The 21188-nt window shown below is 39.0% G+C and overlaps 1 protein-coding gene across 12 annotated transcripts in view; it reads right to left on the bottom strand.

Annotated features, from left to right (window-relative positions):
- TCF4 (transcription factor 4) overlaps positions 1–21188 on the bottom strand; it is a gene marked incomplete at both ends in the record, with an annotated part of 399211 nt that overhangs the window by 44581 nt on the left and 333442 nt on the right. For 11 of the 12 annotated variants that reach the window (XM_080714520.1, XM_080714523.1, XM_080714521.1 and 8 more), the window contains 3 exons: positions 3183–3315; positions 11418–11551; positions 15384–15489. In XM_080714520.1, coding sequence (XP_080570646.1) covers positions 3183–3315; positions 11418–11551; positions 15384–15489 — 373 coding nt within the window. Of the gene's footprint in view, positions 1–3182; positions 3316–11417; positions 11552–15383; positions 15519–21188 lie in introns of all 12 variants that reach the window. The other variant, XM_080714516.1, reaches the window with a different exon arrangement.

Genomic DNA, 21188 nt, shown 5'->3' with positions numbered 1-21188 from the left:
CTCTTCCTGTTATATAGACATGGCTGACATTGCCGACTTTTACCACACTCTGAAAATCCAACTGAAGCCTAAGAGAGTTTCACTGGAAAGAAATATGAGCCATTGGGACACCAGGCAACAGTAACACTTATTATCATACTTAATCTCCCTCCCCATTTGTTCTTACGGAATTAGAGGACATATTATTCTAGAATGTTCTAGAATATGCACCCTTAAAGAAACCTTACAGTGATTTCTGTATGCATGCAAATTAATAAGGGTCTGTTTCTCCAAACAGCTGAATTACCATGTCTACTTACTTCCTGAAAGATTAGGAAGCTTTTTCACATTCTGCTAATGGATTTTGACAAGAACATGCATTGTTGTGAAATAATTTATGTAATAAATTTCCTAAAAAGCTCTTTTCTGGGTTTCAAAAAAATCTCATTCTTTTCTCTTTTTAAGTTAGAGCTTATTTTTTTTTTTTTTTCAGTATAGGGGTTGGAACCAGGGACATTCTACCTCCGATCCACACCCCAACCCTACTTTTTATTCTTTATTTTGAAACAGCGTCTCACTGAGTTGCAAAGGGCTTTACTAAGTAGCTGAGGCTGTCCTTGAACCAAGATCCTCCTGTCTCATCCTCCCAAATGCTGGGATTACAAGTGTGCGCCACAATGCTCGGCAAAATTAAAACTCTTATTTACTTCCTTGGACCCTTACACAGGGCGCTGTGGTCTGTGACAAGTCCATCCTTTGCACATAAAAGTCACTCTACCTGGAACCAACAAACAAGGAGACGTCCATATGATGAGGTAGCCAGCCTCAACCAAGGACATCTCAGTCCCACTGTGACTGCGCGGCTAATCGGCCTGCGACTCACGGAGAATGACCTCCGCCATCTCCGTGCTTTCTCCCTATGTCATAGTGCTTCTCTCCCAGGAAGACTGTTTTGCAAATCAACCTACAAAAACGTGTTCTCAAACAGTGCCGAAGTATGTTCTCCTCCCGTCTAGGGTCTGCCCCACCTTCCTACCTCCCTAAAAAAGAACATTTCTCAAACCAGGAGTCGACAGGAAATCTGTCATGTAAGGGGTTGAATGACCGGTCATCCTCCTTTGTAACCAGACCTCATGACTGCAGAAAGGGGCTTTCCATTTGTCAAACCACACTGAAGTGAAATATGCTTTTCTCACTCTTTCAGTTCTGCCCTCCTCTTTTCTTTCTTCTTGTTTTGCAAATCTGCCTAAACTGTATTGAGAGGTAACAGAACTTCTGCACTTGACCTCTGTCCACAGCTCCCCAAGGTCAAAACGGTGCTAACGCTCTCCTAAAAAGCTTTCTTACGTAAAGTTACAGAAATGGAAACTCTTTCCTGAATTTGCCTCTCGGCGAGACGTGATCGTGGGGAGTCTGCTCGATGGGTCATCTCAAGTGTGAAATAAATTAACAAATAAGCCAAGAGGGTATGGTTCAGGCAGAAATTATACTTGCAACATTTCAAAACATATAAAAGTCATCAAAAACCCTCCCACATAAGAAATGTATGCCACCTCCCAAAGAAAAAAAGAAAAACTAGGAAGAACTAAGAGAAATGAACAGCAGCAGTATTCTGTGATAGGATGTTCCCTCAAAAACACGCACTGAGTATTATTCTCATTAGTGACCTTCTGGAGTTTTTGGTTTGCTCATTTGTTTGTTTTTGGGTTTCTTTTTTAGAGCTGGATATTGAAACCAGGGGCATTCTACCTCCGAGCTATACTCTCAGCCCTATTTTTTATTCTTTATTTTGAAACAGGGTCTCACTAAGTAGCTGAGGCTGGCCATAAACCTGCGATCCTCCTGTCTCAGCCTCCCAAGTACTGGAATTACAAGTGTGTGCCATTATGCTCTGGGAGCGATCTTTTTTGGCACTGGGGATTGAACCCAGGGACAGTCTACTTCCAAGCTGTATCCCCATCCTTTTCAATTTTTAAACAGTCTCTTGCTAAGTTGCTGAAACCAGCCTCAAGCCTGTGATCCTTTTGTCTCAGCCTCTCAAGTACTAGGACTATAGGTGTGTACCCTCATGCCTGGCTGGGAGTGGTCTTAAGGCCAAGCAAGGTGTGGATTTGAATTGCAGCCAGAGTGGGCGGTATACATGGAAGATGGGTTTGCTGAAAGCCCTAGAGCTGCTTTTTTTGAGTGAGAAGGTTGTCAAGGCAGTTCAGAAGTGTGTAGTTGCCCCGCCCATCAACCAGACTCCGGCTTCCAAGGTCGGCTGGACATCCTGCCTGGCTCTTCCCCCAGGAGGAGAGTGCTGGTGGGGAATCTGCCAAAGGAGAGGACCACATTGGGCATCGTGAAACACAAGTCAGTTCATTTGACAGTACTAATTTTCTTGGGCTTTTACTCTTTAATAAATCTGATTACCAGGCAGTAGCCAATAATTCCTGGCCTCCCATCCTCTCTTACATAAGTAAACAAGCACTCTTTTGTAGGACACATTCCACAAACCACTTTCTCCAGAAGGTCCAGTTCCTCTAGCTATAAATAGTCAGTGGGGTAAGCATTTCACACCAACTAGACTTCGGAAGAGATAGGTACATCATGACTGAGAGGATGAAAGAGAGTGAAACATCATGGTTAAGAGCACGGCCTCGTAAGGGATTTGGGAAGTGGTTAATAACTAACTACTATCAGGAACCATTCTAAGCCCAGCGTGGTGGTGCATGCTTATAACCCTGGTACTTGGAAGACTGCAACAGGAGGATCACAGGTTCGAGGTCAGCCTCAGACACTTAGTGAGACCTTGTTTCAAAATAAAGAAAAGAAAATAGGGCTGAAATGTAGCTCAGAGGCAGAACCTCCCCTGAATTCAATCTTCAATACCACATATCACACACACAAAATAAAATAAAATAACTCATCTCACTATCATCCATGGCTGGCTTAAAGAAAAGTTCACTTCGTTCACTATTTGACAGCTGTGATTTACTTAAATGTGTTTAATCTAATGGTTCATAATGGATAAAGGAGTCAAATTTCAATTTGTAACAACAAAAAAAAATGATGGCCAAGCCAGTGAGTCCTTCTGTTTGCACATTTGTTCACTCAGCGATGTGACCAATGCTCACTTCCCACTTGCTGTTCATGAGTGAGGGGTCCCATCATGATTCCCCCCGGCATGGACGAGGCACCAGAACCAGCATGCTGCGACTCACCCATGATGCTGTCGGTCCCGTTGGCAGGAGGCGTACAGGAGGAGGTGCTGTAGTGGTTTGTGCCGCTACGATGGAAAGTGGACATCGGAGGAAGACTGGAATTGATGTCTGCTGAGGAGTGTGATGGGTAGCTCTACAGTAAGGAGGAGAAAAATGGAGGCACATTCAATCACAAAGTTATTTAGCCAGTTAGTTTCCCAATAGCTTGCAGAACTTTCCATTCTGCAACGGAGACAGCTTTTAGCATTTGAAAGTAGCCAAGAATACATCTTGCTTAGATCTGACAGCTTCGATTCATCACATAACAAAATACACAGATAGACGGTTGGTTTGGGTTTACATCAAATGTGAAGAAATATAATGGCAATGCAGTTCACTGAGAAATAAACATAATTTCTAAATCTCCAGATCATCGCCAACATCTCGGCAATATAAAATTATCATTATTATTATTAATAGGTACTGGGGATTGAACCCAGGGGCATTCTAACTCTGAGCTAATTTCTATTTATTATTTAGAAAGCTACCCCCGGCCCTTTCTGTATTTTTTATTTTGAAACAGTCTTGCTAAGTTGGTTAGTGTCTCATTAAGCTGTTCATGCTGGCCTTGAACCTGTGACCTTCCTCTCAGTCTCTTTAGTACTAGAATTCTAGGCATGTCTACCTTGCCTGCTTCTACTACTGTTCTGCAATGGTCTGTGGATTGAGTGAATAAGGTCCCGCTGCATAGTGAACAAAACATTAAGACCCACACTGCTCATTATGCCCTTCATCCTAACGTTGAGGATCCTACACGCCAAAGAGTAACCAGCCTCAAAAATTTCCTGTCAATCAGATCATCTTTCTGAATCTCAGCAGCAAGAATAAAATGACGAATAAAAATATTTAAAAAGCACTAATGATTAAATCTTTCTGCAAAGCCTCAGCACTGAATTAAATATGAACCTAACTAGAGATTAACCTTTTTTTGTGTCTGTATGGTACTGGGGATAGAACCCAGAAGCATTCTACTTCTAAGCTACACCCCCAGCCCTATTTTTATTCTTTTTATTTTGAGACAAGATCTCACTAAAATGGGGAGAGCCTCACTAAGTAGCTGAAGCTGTCCACAAACCATGATCTTCCTGCCTCAGCCTCCCAAGTACTGGGGTTATAAGCGTGCACCACCACACTTGGCTGAGATTAACCTTTTCTGAACTGAGTGTGTTCTTTACATGCCCTCTCCATACAGTTGACTGTGACCATCTTTCAAGAATCATTTGGTTCAAGGATGGGCTTTGAGTTTAGCTACTTTGTTATTTGTCCAGACAAGTTATTTTTTGGGGGGGCATGGCCCAAAGCTCTGAAGGTGGCAAAATAGTTGCTATCTACCTATCTGCCGGCAAACTAGCAGATTATTAAAGGTACATGGTTATACCCCAAGCTAATTTCCTTTTCAAGAGTAAAAGTAGCTTGAGGGAAAAGTACAGCTTCCAGTACTTGGAAGCCTGAAACAGGAGGATCCCAGGATTTCAAGGCCAGCCTCAGCAACTTAGTGAAACCCTCAGTCACTTTGTGAGATCCTGTTTCAAAATAAAAAATAAGCCGGGCGTGGTGGCGCATGCTTATAATCCCCGCGCTTGGGAGGCGGAGACAGGGGGATCGCGCAGGTTCGAAGCCAGCAGCACTGGCCTAAGAGACCCTGTTTCAAAAATATAAAATAGGTCTGGGAGTGTAGCCCAGAGGTAGAAGGGCTTCCACGAACCCCAGTACCACAATAAATAAATAAATAAATAAATAAATAAATAAATAAATAACAAACAAACAAACAAACAAACAAATAAGTAAAAAGGACTAGGAGTGTATCTCAGAAATACACCACTGGGTTCAATCTCTAGTGCCACTAAACTATATAAATGAATGAATGAATGAATGAATAAGTAGCTAGCTTAAGAAGTTGTTTTTACAGGCATGCGAATGTGTTACAGATATGTAAAAGAGAAATGTTTAAGATAAAACAGCTTTTTTTGTATGTAACATATCAATGGGCTATGGACATTTATCATATCATTACTGGAGATACCGCTAAAATTGCTTACTTTAAAAATTAGAGATGGCCGGGAGTGGTGGCGCATGCTTGTAATCCCAGCGCTTGAGGGGCTGAGACAGGAAGATGGCACAGGTTCAAAGCCAGCCTCGGCTATTTAGTGAGGCTCTCAGCAACTTAGTGAGACCCTGTTTCCAAATAAAATATAAAAATAGGTCTGGGAGTATAGCCCAGAGGTAGAAAAGCCCCTGGGTTCCGCCCCCAGTACCACAAAAAAGAAAATATAAAAATAAATAAAAATTAGAGATGGCTGGGCGTGGTAGCACACACTTGTAATCCCAGCATTTGGGAAGCTGAGACAGAAGGATCTCAGATTGAGGCCAGCCTCAACTACTTGGTGAGGCCCTTTGCAACTCAATGAGATGCTGTTTCAAAATACAAAATAAAAAAAAAAAATAGGGCTGGGGGTGTAGCTTGGAGATAGAATGCCCCTGTGTTCCATCCCCAGTACAAAAAAAAAAAAAGTTAAAGATGGAATACAACACTAGTATTCCTAGATACGTGAAGTCCAAGCATTTGTTCGCAAGGAATGGAACTGGTTTCTTGGTGTTGCCCTCTTTATCTTGCAAGAGCCATGCTGTGTTCTGCCTCTTCCTAGAAGACTCTTTCATTGCTTCCAACCTTTCTGTGATCTCTTCTGTGGGTCTCTGACGTGCTTTCATTCTGCGCTGCACCATTTAATGCTCAGCTGGATGCTGCCCTTCATGGCAGCCTCAGGTCCTTCTCCACCTCTACTGTAAACCCTTTAAAAGGAGAGAAGGTATCTACTACCCCTGCCTGATCCATCCTGTGGCTGAGCCCTGAACATTATCTCCTCCATGACAGCTCATCATCAGTTAAGAGTTTAATAAGAAGTGACTCGAAATATGACACATTTGAGAGACAGCTAAACAGTCTAGGGAATGAACCTACACTTCAGAGTTGGATCTGCTGATGACACACGGGTATCTTTAAAAATATTACCTCCTGGACTAAAATAACTTGATTTTAAAAGTCTTCAATGAAAAGGCAGAGATGACAGGCTAAACCTTTCAGGTTCCTGAGATTTGTGTTTTCAACCTGTAAGTTTCATAGACATCTTTCCTTGACTGAAAAATTCTTTAGGCTACGTGTTAAACTCCTGCTTTCTTTTCAATTGAGTCTCCCAACTCGTTGATGCAATTTCCTCTTAAGCATAATAGAGTGAGTTCATTCCATTGTACAGCTAATCTGGAAGACTTGGATAAACCACTGGACAACAAAGTCAAAGTATGGACAGCCGGGCGTGGTGGTGCACGCTTGTAAACCCTGCACTTGGGAGGCGGAGACAGGAGGATCTCGCCGGTTTGAAGCCAGCTCTGCTGGCTTAAGGATCCTGTTTCCAAATAATAATAAAAAAAAAAGTATGAAATAGGTCTGGGAATGTAGTGCGGAGGTAGAAGGGTTTCCAGGAACCCCAGTACCACACACACAAAAAAAATTGTATGGACAGAACTTCTTGTTTGAGAGCTAAAGACACTAATGGGGGGGGGGGAGGAACAGAATATGGAAGAATAAAACAAAATGGTGTGACTTCACTTCTACACTGCCCTATTCCTTGCTGATTTTCAGAGAATAAACTATGAATCAGTCCAAAGTATGTGGAAATCTAAAAGGGAGAAGGAAATCACCCAAGATATTTAAGTAACTATAAGATCATTAGAAGATGAGGCAGGGAAAATATAATGTTATCAGCATGACCTTTTGAATCCTTTTAACTTTACATAAAATGGGCAGTGATTGGGGATTTGAGGCCTCAAGGGATAACACTGAGTATAGAGACTAAAAAGAAAAATTAATCACCATAGATTTTAATGGGGAAACCGATGCAAACCACGTCAAATGGTTTATTTTTAGAGACTTGGAAAATCAGAAGCTGAAAGAAATTAATGAGATTTATAACTAGATTACTTTTCAATGAAATGTATCTTGCAAACTACTGTCACTCAGAGACATAATAAATACACCCACAAAGAACACTAGTGATATGCAAATAATTTCTCTTTGAGTGGACTTAGAGATCAACTCTGAGGGGTTCTCTCAGTCTCTTCTTCCAGCCATTACTGTCTGTTCTGCTTTCTAGAAAGGCAGGAGGGGGTGTGAGGAGGTGAGGGGCCTTGGCTTTTCTGCCCTATTTGTTCATTTTTACTTCTAATCCTTGATGAGCACATTTAATGTCTCTTAACAGAGCAAGTGTCGGCAATGTTGTATGGTGATCTTCTTCATGGACTTACGGGTGGATATTTTCAAGACTAGAAAAATAGAATAACTACTAGCACCTATGAAGAACAAAATCATTCTCTGGGCTGAGGTTGGGTGCCACAGCCTTGGAACTGTTGATGTTTGACACCGGATAGTTCTCTGTTTCTGGGACTCTCCTGTGTATTACAGTATACAGTTTATCAGTATCTCTGACCTTGACCCACTGGATTCTAATAACACCTACCCCTGGTTGTAACAACAAAAATGTCTCCAGACGTTGCCAAATGATCCCTGAAAGGCAATAAAGGAAAAAAAAAAAACAAAAAAACACTCCACTCCCAACTGAGAAGAACTGGGGTAAGGATGGATGTTACGAAAAATAAAAGGCGACAGAACTTCCCTTAGTCTAAAAATTCAGACTCCTAAGACTATTTCACTCTGTAGTGCAAAGACCATGCCTAACTCGTGCCAGACAGTGAGGACTCTATCCTATTTTTAAAAAGAACGCTGCCAAGGCATTCCAAAACTTAAATCTTCTACAACTCATTCCAAGGCTTAACCACAAACCCCATTCATCTGAGTGACTTTGTGTGTATATGTACAGCAACAGCGATTAGCTGTGGGATTCCGTTGTAGAGGCTAAAACTGCAAAGAGGATTTAAAGACTTAAAACTGGGACCTGACAGTCGCTACTGAAATATGTGGATTTTAAGCTTTATAATTACACATTCTATTATAACGTGGCATAACGCAGTGAAGGCAATGTTTCTAAACTGCCTTACTTTTAGAGATAAGACTAAGGTGGGCAAATTATACCCACAATAATCCAGAGAAAGCTCTCTTCTTTTTCCTCCAAACTCTCCCTGTTAGCAGTATGGGACTAGTCAAATGCTACAGACTAAAATGATAAGGAACTACCATTATTTTCAAGTAAAAAGGCACTGGCTGTCAATGTATTCAAATTATCCTCAATCAGTGTCAGATTCTTCAGGTCACTTGAGTGAGAGATTTTCAGATGGTTAAATACTGAAATTATAATGATAACTAGATGTAATAATTCAATAGTTTCACTCTCAGTGGGAAAACTCATTAGGATACATTACCACAGACTTTATTCATCTGTTCTTTAAAATAAAAATCCACCTCTTTGAAATTTGCTAACTGATCCCATTAAGGAAGAATACATAACTTCTCGACTAGCCTAGTGGGCTCTTTGTTCAAAATGATCACTCTCCTCCTTAGCTGGTAATATTTTTTTGGTTTGATATATATATATATATATATATATATATATATATATATATATATATATATATATTGGTGGTGGTACTGGAGATTGAACCCTGAGCATTCTATATCAGAGTTACAACCCCAACCCCCCCCCCTTTTTAAAAGAGTTTCTGGAAAATTATTTTTGGATTACTTAAATTATATGTGTTTGATCATTTCAACTGCTTTATGAAGGTACAAATGCATCATCACTTCAGATTAAACACTCTGAAAAAACAAACAAAAACAAAACAAAATAAGATCTCCCTGGTTACTGAGGTCTCACTACATTGCTGAAGCTGTCCTTGAATCTTCTTGTTTCAGCCTCCCAATGACTGAGATTATAAATGTGTGTGGCACCCCGGTTGGCTTTAGTAAAACTTTTATTTTTAAGGCTAGGTAGTTGGTTTCCATTTTGAAATTATACTTTTTGTGCGTTAGAGTAATTTTGAAGATTTCCCCCTCCCCCTGCATATCTATACAGAGGAATTAGGTAAGATGAAGCCAACTCATCAAATGAAAAGTTCTAGCACATCATAGAAAGAGGAGAGGCGTAAAAGGGAAGGAAAATAAACCAAAGGGATTTCCTTTTAAAGGACTGACATTCTAACATTAGTACAGTGCCCAAGCTTTTATTTCTAATCAAAACCTCTCCTAAGTTTTCAACCTGAATTCCTAGATGAATGCGAAATGAGGTTGGAGAAAAAATGTTAGCTAAAATAAATTCTAGTATAATAATTAATGGTTGATATTTCCCCAAGGTTTCCTTCTACTACGTCTATGTAGGAAGTGGGAGAAGAAATTTGAAAGTCAGACTTTTGCTTTTTACTAAAAATGTGCTTAAACTTGAGACAGTTTGTGACATACACACTTGAACTTGAGAGATGATAAAAAAAAAAAAGGCCAGTTCCATCTCCATCATTCACCTGTCAGGAAGGTGTACGCTGAGTGACCACGTCACATCTCCATCACTAGAGCGAACTAAACATGTATTTCCAAGGATATCAGAAATCTTAAATTCTGGAATCTCTGTGGTTGTCAGAGTAGGATCTAAGACCCCTCTTCTATATCTATAGCGGTTAAACAAACAACAGAAGAACCACAGAAATCTAGAAAGTATCATTTTCCTTATCAGATCAGAGAAAGAAGGATAAATATGGCTATGAGGAAAAGAAACAGGCCAAGTCCAACATGAAGAGAAGTGATCCAGGTACCACTACGGGCCACCAGATCCGCTGCACCCTTTTGTAGCTGTAGGATTTGAGGTTCATTCATTTTTTTTATTCTATATTATTGCCCATCAGGTTGGCACTCCAAGCTAAACTCATGCTCTGGATTCTTTCTCCCAGTTAATGGCAGGCTTAAACTCATCAGTGGATTCTGGATTGTGGTTGTGTTTTAGAAACAATCACATGACTTGCCTACTCCAAGATAAAAACCAAACAAACAAAGAAACAGACAAACAAAAAAACCCAAAATGTATTTCTTTCTAGGGTGGAAGAGTATGGATCATGATCAGGGTAGAAATTTTTAGTAATGAAAATTTAACATTTGGGAGCCCAGAAATTTTTACTTAGAGCAGGGCAAAGCAGAGCATTAGTGTTAGATTGGGGTGCACAGAATTAAAATATGAGGCAGGTATAGTGTCACTAGCCTATAATTTTAATACCGGGGAGGCTGAGATGGGAGGATCATAGCTTTGAGGCCCATTTAAGCAACTTATCAAGAATCTGTTTCAAAATAAAAATAAATAGGGCTGAGAGTGTAGCTCAGAAATAGAAGGACCCTGGGTTTAATCCCCAATACCAAAAAAATAAAAAATAAAATAAAATATTAAAATATGGGGCTGGGCATGGTGGTACACACTTGTAATCCCAGCATTCGGGAGGCTGAGAAGGAGGGTCTGTGGTTTAGGGATGGTCTCAGCTACTTAGTGAGGCCTTTTTGCAACTCTGTGAGACCCTGTTTCAAAATAAAGAATAAAAAATAGGGCTGGGGGTGTAGTTCAGAGGTAGAATGCCTCTGGGTTCCACCCCCAGTACCTCAAAAAAAAAAAAGAAAGAAAATTTAAATATGGAAAATCGGAGCCTGATCCATGTGGAAACCCCCCATGATTGTTGTTACTGATGGATATATGTAGAAAACATAAACGCCTTTCTTTGGGTAGGTCACAACGGGTCAAAGCTGATGTGGAAATGCCCATGTGATGCACATCACCTGCTCTCAAAGTCAAATGTCAACCACCATGGCTGAAATCCTGCATGTGGAATACAGTACGTGTGTGGTGTGTGTGTGTATGTGAGTGTGTGTGTGTGTGTGTGTGTGTGTGTGTGTGTGAGAGAGAGAGAGAGAGAGAGAGAGAGAGAGAGAGAGAGAGAGAGACAGAGACATTGTGTAAAGGAAAGATAAATAAATAAATTAATTAATTAGTTAATTAATTTAAAAATACAATACAGAAGAGGACAAGGACAAAGAGGCTCCGGAAAGTTTGCAAAGGCGATCAGACTCTGTTATGTCACTGGTTCCAGAAGCAGTACTGCTGGAAGAATAACAGGCGCATGCTAGGTTTGCGTTGTTTGCGGAGACCTGGTGCACCCGGGACGATGCAGATGAGATCTCATAAACTGTGTGCTACCCACCCCTGCGTACGCCTGCCTTACCAAACGTTCATGTGGATGCAGGCTACAGTAGCTGCTAGACTGTGGAATATGAGAAGAATTGCCCAACATCCCTCCGTAGCCAGGCTGATTCATCCCGCTGGAGGAACTCCAAGGGTCACTGCCGTGATGGCCATCTGTAGAGGACAAAGAAAACCATGACTTTCTGAGGCATTCAGCCTTGCCTTAGAGAATAGAGTTTTTTCATATACTTGAAAATGACCGCCTGTTGTGCATTCATCTTTGTGTTGGGTAGCTGGTTACATCAGAAGACAGTCATTATTTTTCTCCAAGTGGCTCTATATTATCAAAGCAATAGAACTCTTTAACAAAGTTAGTGTTCTTGGTAAAAGCTCAACTGTAAAAGAACAACAGAGCTTGTTACTACACAGAATGATGTCAAGACATCAGGGTAATTAATGCTAAAGGAAACATTTCTTAAAAGTCCCTGACCCCTTCTTTAGGAAAACCAACTCAAAAGTTAAGTTGTTCTTAAACTTTGGGGGGAAAGTAAATATACTTGAGATATTTCAGAGTCGGAAAGTTTACACATTTTAAAAGGCATGTAATAACGTAAGTAATGAAAAAGAGCATTAGATTCGAATGGCATGATTTCAGTTTTATAATATCCACAAAAAGAATTTATTGGAATTATATTACAGGATGTAAAGAAGTAGATTTTCAGACATATAGTTACTAGATTATTTTGTGGTTTTGGTATAAAGGTCTATAGATGTTTTAAAGCTTTAGAAGTAAATCAGAGAACATATATATCATAGGGGAGGTATTATTCTATAGAAAATTTTGAGAACCTCGAAATTTTACATAACAATTTGACTTCTAAAAAGGTTTAAAAATGGATGAAAATGATAATGAGTAATCCTTAAAAGAAAGTTAAATATTTCATTAACACCATATTAAAAACATTTAGACCTTGTGGCTGCAGAGGTTCCCAAATTTATTTGGCTGACCACTCCCTTTTCAAAAACCTTACTCAGCAACTTCCTGAAAAATCTATCTTCTTCTTTTTTTTTTTTTTTTTTGGTGGTACTGGGGTTCCTGGAAACCCTTCTACCTCCGGGCTCTACTCCCAGACCAATTTTTATACTTTTTTTTTTTATGGAAACAGGGTCTCTTAAGCCAGCGCGTCTGGCTTTGAACCTGTGCGATCCTCCTGTCTCCACCTCCCAAGCGTGGGGATTACAAGCGTGCGCCACCACGCCCGGCAAAATCTATCTTAAGAAATAAACAGAAAGATCCAATAACAACTGTATGTTTTTTTGAGTCTATATTTTGTTCCTGCATCTTTTAGGGATGGTATTGTCCACTTTGGAAAGCTGTGGTAGAGGTAATTATCAGAGATTGCTACAGTTTGATTTTGCTTTCTCAAAAGGGGGGAGTGTCTATACGATTGCTGAATTCTTTTATGTTTTTCCTTCTGACAATAGTTGATAAAAAAAAAAAATTACCGAGTGCTGGATATATACCAGGCCATCAGCTGGTGTTAAATGTTTAACAGGTACTGGTTATTTGAAAATAAAAATTATTTTCACCCTGACATTTTATTTAATAAAGGCCTTTAAATTTTTTTAGGCAATAGGCACATTAAATCTGATATTGTTTTTCATGAAGCTGTTTTTCACTGAATTTTTAAATCCAGAAGTTAGAATCTCAGAACTGGACTAGTTTCAAAACGGGGAGGAGTAGACAGTAGGTTTCTTTCCTTAGGAACCATGCAAGTGAAATCACGCCTGTGGTTTTGACAACTTTAGAGTTTTAATGAGAAGATGGAAATTAAAGTTAAAAATAAGAGGCCACGGTAGTAAGCTTAAAATATGTCCCAGACAGCCTCTGAATATCTTTCACCATAACCACATATTCTCTGAAGCCCTAAATTTGCCAGGGCACCATGTATCTCTCTGTTAAAAGGAAGTAGATGAGAGACAGGATCATGATACTGTCCCTGAGGTTGTTAGTAGAAAACAGGATTTTTTTTTTTAAGTTATTACTCAGTGTACTTTGCAAGTAGTCCCCAGATAACAGAAGTTTAAATGTCACCTTAAATTCAAATATGAAGTTCAGGACCACTCACATTTTAAATCGGCTGCACGTTTGACAAATAAATTGAGAATATATATCATTGAGGAAGAGTTCCCTGAAACGTTCTGACACTGTGAGGCCCGGGGTGGCAATGCATTTAGGATTGTTAACACAGAATATGCTACTCGATGCAGACTTATAAAAATACATATTTTACATAAATTATGCTTTTCACAGTAAATTAATATTTATCACATCCCATGATCTTGGCATAATGTTGTTTTGAAAGAATAGAATTAGACGTGTGCAAATTAATTGTACTCATCATAAATGTCAACTCAGTTGCTTTTTCTTTTTTTCCTTTGCCTTTTTTGAGTATTCATATGCAGAAAAGCAAACTTGTTTCCCCTATTTTGTGGAGTCTGCTACGGAAAGGCACCTACTGTTTTAATTGATCTGGCTTCCTCTATACTGTGCACAGTTAAAGCAAGCTACTTTCCCAGACAGGTCAAAGAAACCTAACCTTCTGTCCATTTTCTCAATGAAACTCTGTTTTGAGCAATGAATCCTTGAATTGATAACATCTGTAAACACCTGTAGGACAATGTCTCCCATTGCCTACAAGGAGAGGAACTGATGCCCAGACGGCTCCTCTTTCCAGCTGAAGGTGAGAAGCCCTGTGTTATGGCATAGAACACACCCAGGGGACTAGCCTGCTGAGAGGTACACCTGCACCGGGTCACAGAGATAAAGGATCCCGGAAACAATGTGTGGAACGAATTCTCTCTATTCCTGAGGGACCCACACGATGCAATTTCATAGATTTTCCATTGGAACTTCCCATGTGAAGCAGCAAACAAAGGCAACTAAGCCCCTGAAGGGAAAGACGATAAATCCCTTCCCATTGGAATGACGCTTAGTATGTTCACTGTAATTTAAGGGGGACATCCGCATGTTCCCCTGGTCCCCTCTGCTCCAACTGTGCTGTTCTTCTGACATGGCCCTTCCTAGAACAGTAAAAAGAAGCCGTCCCCACGTCACTTTGTCAAGGTGACCCCCTGGCAGAGGAGTTAAAGTTCTCCAGAGAGGGATTCTTGGTAAATTCCACATCTTAATTCAGGATGAGTTGGTAATAAGATCATAACATCTTCAAAGTAAGTATTACAGACATCTCAGGGACAGAGCCCTTGGCTTCAAACCCTGAATACTCCATTCTTGAGGTATCTGCTGTCATTTTAACGATCTGGGTCTTTTTCAGGCAACAGAAAGGAGGAGTTCTCCCAACAGGGGTGATACTAAAACCTCTGAGGAACACACGGCCTATCTATGTTTCTATAAATATATTAGACAATCAAAAGAACAAACAGACTTTGTTGACCATGAACCGATACTTTTCTGTGTTTCTTCCGGCCCCTCAAAGTTGGGTCTTTTGTCCTAAATCTGTTAGCATGTTGGAATGAAGTTCTCACTGTGCATTCCAATCTTTGGACAGGTCACTCCATCTTAAATGGAACCCCATTCTTACTGACAAATTAGCACGTAGCTAAAAAATGTACATACAATTACACAAACAAAGAATTTACTTCCAGTTCGCTAAATCTCGGATGCTCGAAACATAACACTGAGCTGAAACAGTTGTAATCACACACAGGGTCCGGGGTAGGTGAAGATGCTAAAGTGGTCCATCCCAGAAGACCAAGTGGTGTCAGTATTAAGTGAAGCACATCGATTTAATCTAACACATCAAGGTGCTTTCATTTCAAAGGAAACAGTCTTAGTAAATTATGATTATGTAATGAATTAATTTCCAGGGATTTCATATCCAAGAAAAGCAGGACCCACAGTCCTCCACACCGGTCTACCATGCTGTTTTCCGCCCCATATACGACAATTCAAAACCCCGTCCCTGTACGTGCAGAAGGACCTTACCTTGCATGAAGAAGGAGCTAGGGAAAGTGCTGGCTGCTGGTTTTGAGGAAGGGTAGCCTGGCGAGTCCCTGTTGTAGTCGGCAGTGCTTGCTGAAGGAGCATAGACCTGGGGAAAGAGAAACAAGAGAATGTTGCCTTCTTCATGGACCCAAGCACCTCAAAGTCCATGACTTGATAAGAGGCAGGCACCCGAAGCTCCGTCTCGACCCTCTCCAGTCTAAATCTGATCTAAACTGCAGAAATGCTGCCCCTTTTCAAATACAGGAAAACAAAACACACAAAAAAGCAAATGTGCACTGTTATTTGTGTGAACAGAAAATAATCAAGTATGAGATTTTCCAGTCGCAGACAAGAACACTGCAAACCGTGTGTAGTTGTAAATATACTATGTAAGACCCACGGGGTACTCCTGAGTCAAAGCATTTCCTCCCCCTTTTTAAAACACAGATGGTCTGTGATCATGTGAAGAGTAAAAACAGAAAAACGTGCACTGAGATTCTCCTGAAAGACAGAGTAAGAAGTCTACCTTCTAGTTAAAAATTTCAGAGGGAGAAACAGAAAAAAAAAAAATAATAATACGAATGGTTCCTCCAAACCACAGAAAGTGATAAATATATCTTAGACTATAAAATTTCCATAGTATCAGCTTTTTACAAAGATTCACGAAAAAGGCCATTAAAAGCCTGGATCTCTACAAGACCACCAACAATCTGTGTGTACACGGAAAAGAAGGAAACCTCCTTTTTAATGCTTATTATATTTGTGTATACCATACAACTATAAAAATATGCCAAAAATCTAATTTACTTATATTTGTTTACTAATACTCCTGAGACTTGAGAACTAGTTCTTTATAAAAAAAAAAAATAGCCTGTGTATTTTCTTGTTTATGTTTCTTTTAAACAGGACATCATAGCAGAAAAAGCATTAATTCATAAGGCATAGTTTAATTGGTTTTCCCTCTTGCCTTTTTTGCTAAATATAATTTTTTTGAATCCCCATTTTCTTTTGCTCTGAAAGTTCCTCTCTCCAGATGGTCGGAAAGACTGAAACACTGTCATCCTCCTGATGAAAATGGATACCTTCCTGCCTCCATTTTGAAGCAAGCAGCGGCTCACAAAATTGGCAAGGAGCCTACAGTGACATTCACAGGTCACAGTCAAAGGAAAAAATATTCAACAACAACAACAAAAAAAACAAAACAAAAAAGGAAACTGCAGGGTGATCAAAATAATAATAAAAATTAAAATAATAATAATAATTCCCATTTCTTTTTAGCAGTACACATCCAATAAACACCCTAGAAATTATATAATTGTTCTCAGAACACAAACTAAGCATTAATACAAGGTGTAGGATTTTACAAAGGACAGGTCCACAGAGACAGATGCAGGAAAATATGCATACACATCCATACATCAAATAAATGCTACAGATGCCCCATGGTGCCCTTGAAAATTGGGAGGTCGGAGAGATTAAAGAAAACAAAAAACAAATCGGGGGGAAAAAAAACCACTTACACTCTACAAAACAAGAATTTTTTTCTTCTTTTTCCTAAGTCATGGAGAAATTTAAGCCCTATATTTCACAGGATTTTATTTTGTAATTTTTCTTCCCATTTTAAATTTATAAATAGCAATTTGTTACTCTTTCCACAGGGCTCACAATACAGGGAAAAACATTTTTTTCAAGTGTGTTTAAGGAACAAAGAATAAAACGGGAGGCAGAAATCCAAAAACAAATCAACAACTTAAGTTCTGTCAAGCAAATTTCAGACATTTTCTGGAGAAGTTCACAACCAACAGTTTGGGAAGTATTTCTAAATGCATTTAAGAAGGTCTAGAAAGAAGAGTTAAGAAGAAACAGCCTCTTCTAGGAAAGGGGGAAATTGAACATTAGATCATATCATTCTAGATAGAATCATCACAATACATCTAGAATATATTCACAGTGCTATTAGCCTGACATGTTTTGGGCCAGACAGTACTAATCTAAGCATACTATATTATTTCTAAATTTCAAGAATCAATATATATTTATTACAAAACTAAAACTATACTCTCATACTATTATGTTACCTTACATTTGAAAACATTTGGAATTAAGCCTTTTAAAATACAGTTCAATTTTATTTACAAATTTGATTGTATTATCCTTAAATATAAGTATGTTATATTCATATAATAGGTTTACTTTTAAAAATCCTACCTTAATTTTGGTAGGATTACCTGACATTTTGGGAAGGGAAAAAATTGTTTAATTTTAGTTATTTATTTAAGGAGGCAACTTTGACTGTGAACTATGGTTGAGCTCAAATATTTAAAGGTAAGATCACTTACCCCAAATTCACAAAATATTACTCACGTGGAAAAAATATCTGAGGAGTTAAAAAGATTTTTGAATATAATGTACTATGCAATGAATGTTTTTCTGGTGGTGTCTAAAGTTTCTTAAAAAGGTTATTTCTATGTATGTTACAAAATTTCTTCCCATATCAATTTACAAATCAGGTATGGTATTCTTTCTTTTTTTCTTCATATATTTAATCTTTCTTCCTTGTAACGTTTATTTTTAAAGTAAGCTCTCCACATTTTTTGATTGCATAAATATTGCATAGATCTATAAGCCAGTAAATATATCTAGTTGAACACCCCATGTTTTAAATTTCAGAATATTCAGTAATGGAATGGTCAAAGCAACATACTCAAGACACTCAACTTGCTAAAAATATACAACCATCCATTGGTCTTTATTTTCATGATTTGATAGATACTTTCTTCTAAGAGGGTGGTGGAGGCATAAGATGATGTTTAAGTAAACACAGTGATTATAACGTTCACACTTCAGTCTATTTTAGTACTTTAATTTATAATAACAAGGAAGAACAATGAGCTGCTTTATTATTCTACTCCACTCAATTCAATTACTTTGCCAAATTCTCCATCAAAAGACTTCAAAGTACGGGTTTCAATATAAGGTTTTTAATAGTGGTATAAATTCAATAAGGAAAACTCACATCTGTTTAGTTTTCAATATCATCATGCTAGGTGTGTAAAAAGATTACTAACACAATTGGAATTGTTTTCAATATCTAAGACCAGAAAATGAGTCCAATTTGAACTACAATAAAAATCCAAACTAGTACAATGTATTGAAATAATCTCAACAGTGAAATATGAGAAAAATCTAATGGGAAATAAAAATCTGCACTGAAATTCTTCTACAGTAAGGTGGCTTAGATCAAAGTGACTACTGGCATTGTGGTTCTTCCCACAAGAATAACTTAATAAGCGTGAAATGCAGTTGCCAAATTAGAAATGGGGAACGTTGGCCAAAGCTCACAGGTCATAGTACTCACTGAATTATTTGTTAAGTAAAAGACCCATGGAAAACCAAGAGTGAGATATAGACCTATTAAAAGTTAACGCCTTCATCTTTTCTCTTAACATCCTAGATTGAAAATAAAATCATGTGTATAGACTCAATGAGGGGTTTGACAGGGCTCTCTGGATAACACTAGACCTTGGGCTGATAAAAATACTAAAATGTTTTCATTTCACAGGTTTAATTTTTTTGTTGTAATTTGAGAAGTATTATGATGGCACATTCACTGTTCCCTCAGACATTCCCAACGTTTTTTTCTACTCCCATCAAAGAAACAACTGTGAGATGCATTCTAATAGAACCTCTGCCTACTAGAAGAGAAGAAACCCAAGCAAACCCACAAAGTACAGTCCAGAAAAGGAAGCATGACTCCTGTCCTTTCTTTTCTCTTCCACTGTGTGTGTGTGTGTGTGTGTGTGTGTGTGTGTGTGTGTGTGTGTTGCTGGGGATCGAACCCATGGGCATTCAACCTCGGAGCTCCACTCCCATCCCTTTTTATTTTTTATTTTTGAAACAGGGTCTTGCTAGGTTTCTGAGCATCTTCTCTGCATTACTGAGGCTGTCCTCAAACACAAAATCCTTCTGTCTCAGCTTCCCAAATCCTGTGATTACAGGCACGCACCACCATGTCTGGCTTATACTCTCATTTTTAGTGATCTTGGCCTCCCAGGTTCATTTATGGAGATGTTAAAATAACGAGTAGCATTTGTTTAGGGCCTCTTTTGTCTAACTGTTTATGTGGTAGGGTTCCACATAAAAGCTTCACAAGAATCACACAACATGGTATTAGTAAAGGAATAATCTCAAATTCTTGAGGCTGAAAAACAGTAGAAAGGTGAAAAATATATCAGCAAACCCCAGCTTGGGTCTGACTGTGAGTTCTACCATTTATTACAGAGGTGGCTTTGAACCTGTTCCTTTCAACCTCTCTGGTCTTCAGAGTTCTCTCTATAAAATGGGAGTGTCAATGTCCACTTTGCAAAGTTCTTCTGAAAATTAAATGCTATAACGTGTGTGAAGCAGCTAGAATGGTACCTGACACCATTAAGCATAAAAAAAAAATTGGCACAAATGTGTTCATCATGCGGGTATTGTTTTCATTAATGGCACAACTGTAAGTCAGGAAGATAAAGCTACATTTTCAGGTTAACGATCGTTCATGTGGTAATGCAGAGAGATCTGAACTGGCCATCAAAATCTATGTTCTTTCTGTTAAAAAAAAAAAAGTTCTTGCAATCCCAGTATCTGAAAGGCCAAGACACGAGAATGGCAAGTTCATGGCCAGCTTCAGCCACTTAATGAGGCCCTCCACAATTTGGTGAGACCCTACTTCAAAACAAAAAAAGTAAAGTAAAATGAGCTGGGTTGTAGTTTAGGGGCAGAATGCTCCTGAGATTTCAATCCTCAGTACTAAAAAAAAAAAAAAATTCTGTGCTTTTTAAAGGCATAAATGTAAAGAAAAGATATTTTTAACTATCAACATGAAACTATACTTTGGTCACAGTTTATAGAAATAGCATAGCCTTGTGGGGCTAATTACTACTTTTTTTTGTGTGGTACTGGAGATGGAATCCAGGGGCATTCTGCCTCTGAGCTACACCCCCAACCCTTTTATTCTTTACTTTGAAACAGAGTCTCACTGAGTTGCAAAGGGCCTTATTAAGTAGCTGAGGCTGTCCACAGCCATGATCCTCCTGTCTCAGCCTCCTGAATGCTGGGATTACAAATGTGCTCCACCATACCGGGCTTGATTACTACTTTTTAAGAAAGCAAAATGTCACAAAGTAGGTTTATGATGAATCCATATATGTGTTAAGTAACCTGCTTCTTGTCAGGGAAACCCTAACTCTGAGGGATGGGGGAGGTGGCTCCAGACCATGTGGCCATGAGGCGTGTCACTGTGTGGGTTGAGGGATGGCCACTGGATAGTCTCGTGGACCTTCACTATTCCTTAACATTACTGCCTCTGGGCGATTCTGCAAGTAGCATCTGCAAGTAGCATTATATGTCCAAAGAGAATCAAAATAACTGAAACTGTAACTGAGGCTTTCAGACCCTTACAGAGAGTTACTGTTCACTCTGGCTTGAGGAGAAAACAGCAAAGCAAAATACATCCCAGATGCCCAAGTGCTGGCTAGGCTGGCTCACTGCTTAACTCAGACCTTGGGAGTTTTTTTTACAAGTTTCTCAACTGTGACAGTGAAACACTCAACAGGCAAGTTTCTTGTGCGCTGCTGAGGTCCACAGACCTATGCATAGGCTTCGAAGTTTTCTAGCATCTAACGGGAAAACATAGCAGGAGGTGATTCACATGTGCCCTCAATTCTTTTATTTCTTTTTAACTGTACTAGTGAAAATTTCTTTTTTTTCTTTTTTTATACATATTTTTATTGAAAAGTAATGGTATACATTTAAACTGTA

The sequence above is a fragment of the Muscardinus avellanarius genome (genome assembly GCF_963383645.1).
Source record: "Muscardinus avellanarius genome assembly, chromosome: 17".
Taxonomy (NCBI): domain Eukaryota; kingdom Metazoa; phylum Chordata; class Mammalia; order Rodentia; family Gliridae; genus Muscardinus; species Muscardinus avellanarius.
The sequence above is the reverse complement of the archived record's forward strand: the minus strand, read 5'-3'. Positions and strand labels throughout refer to the sequence as shown.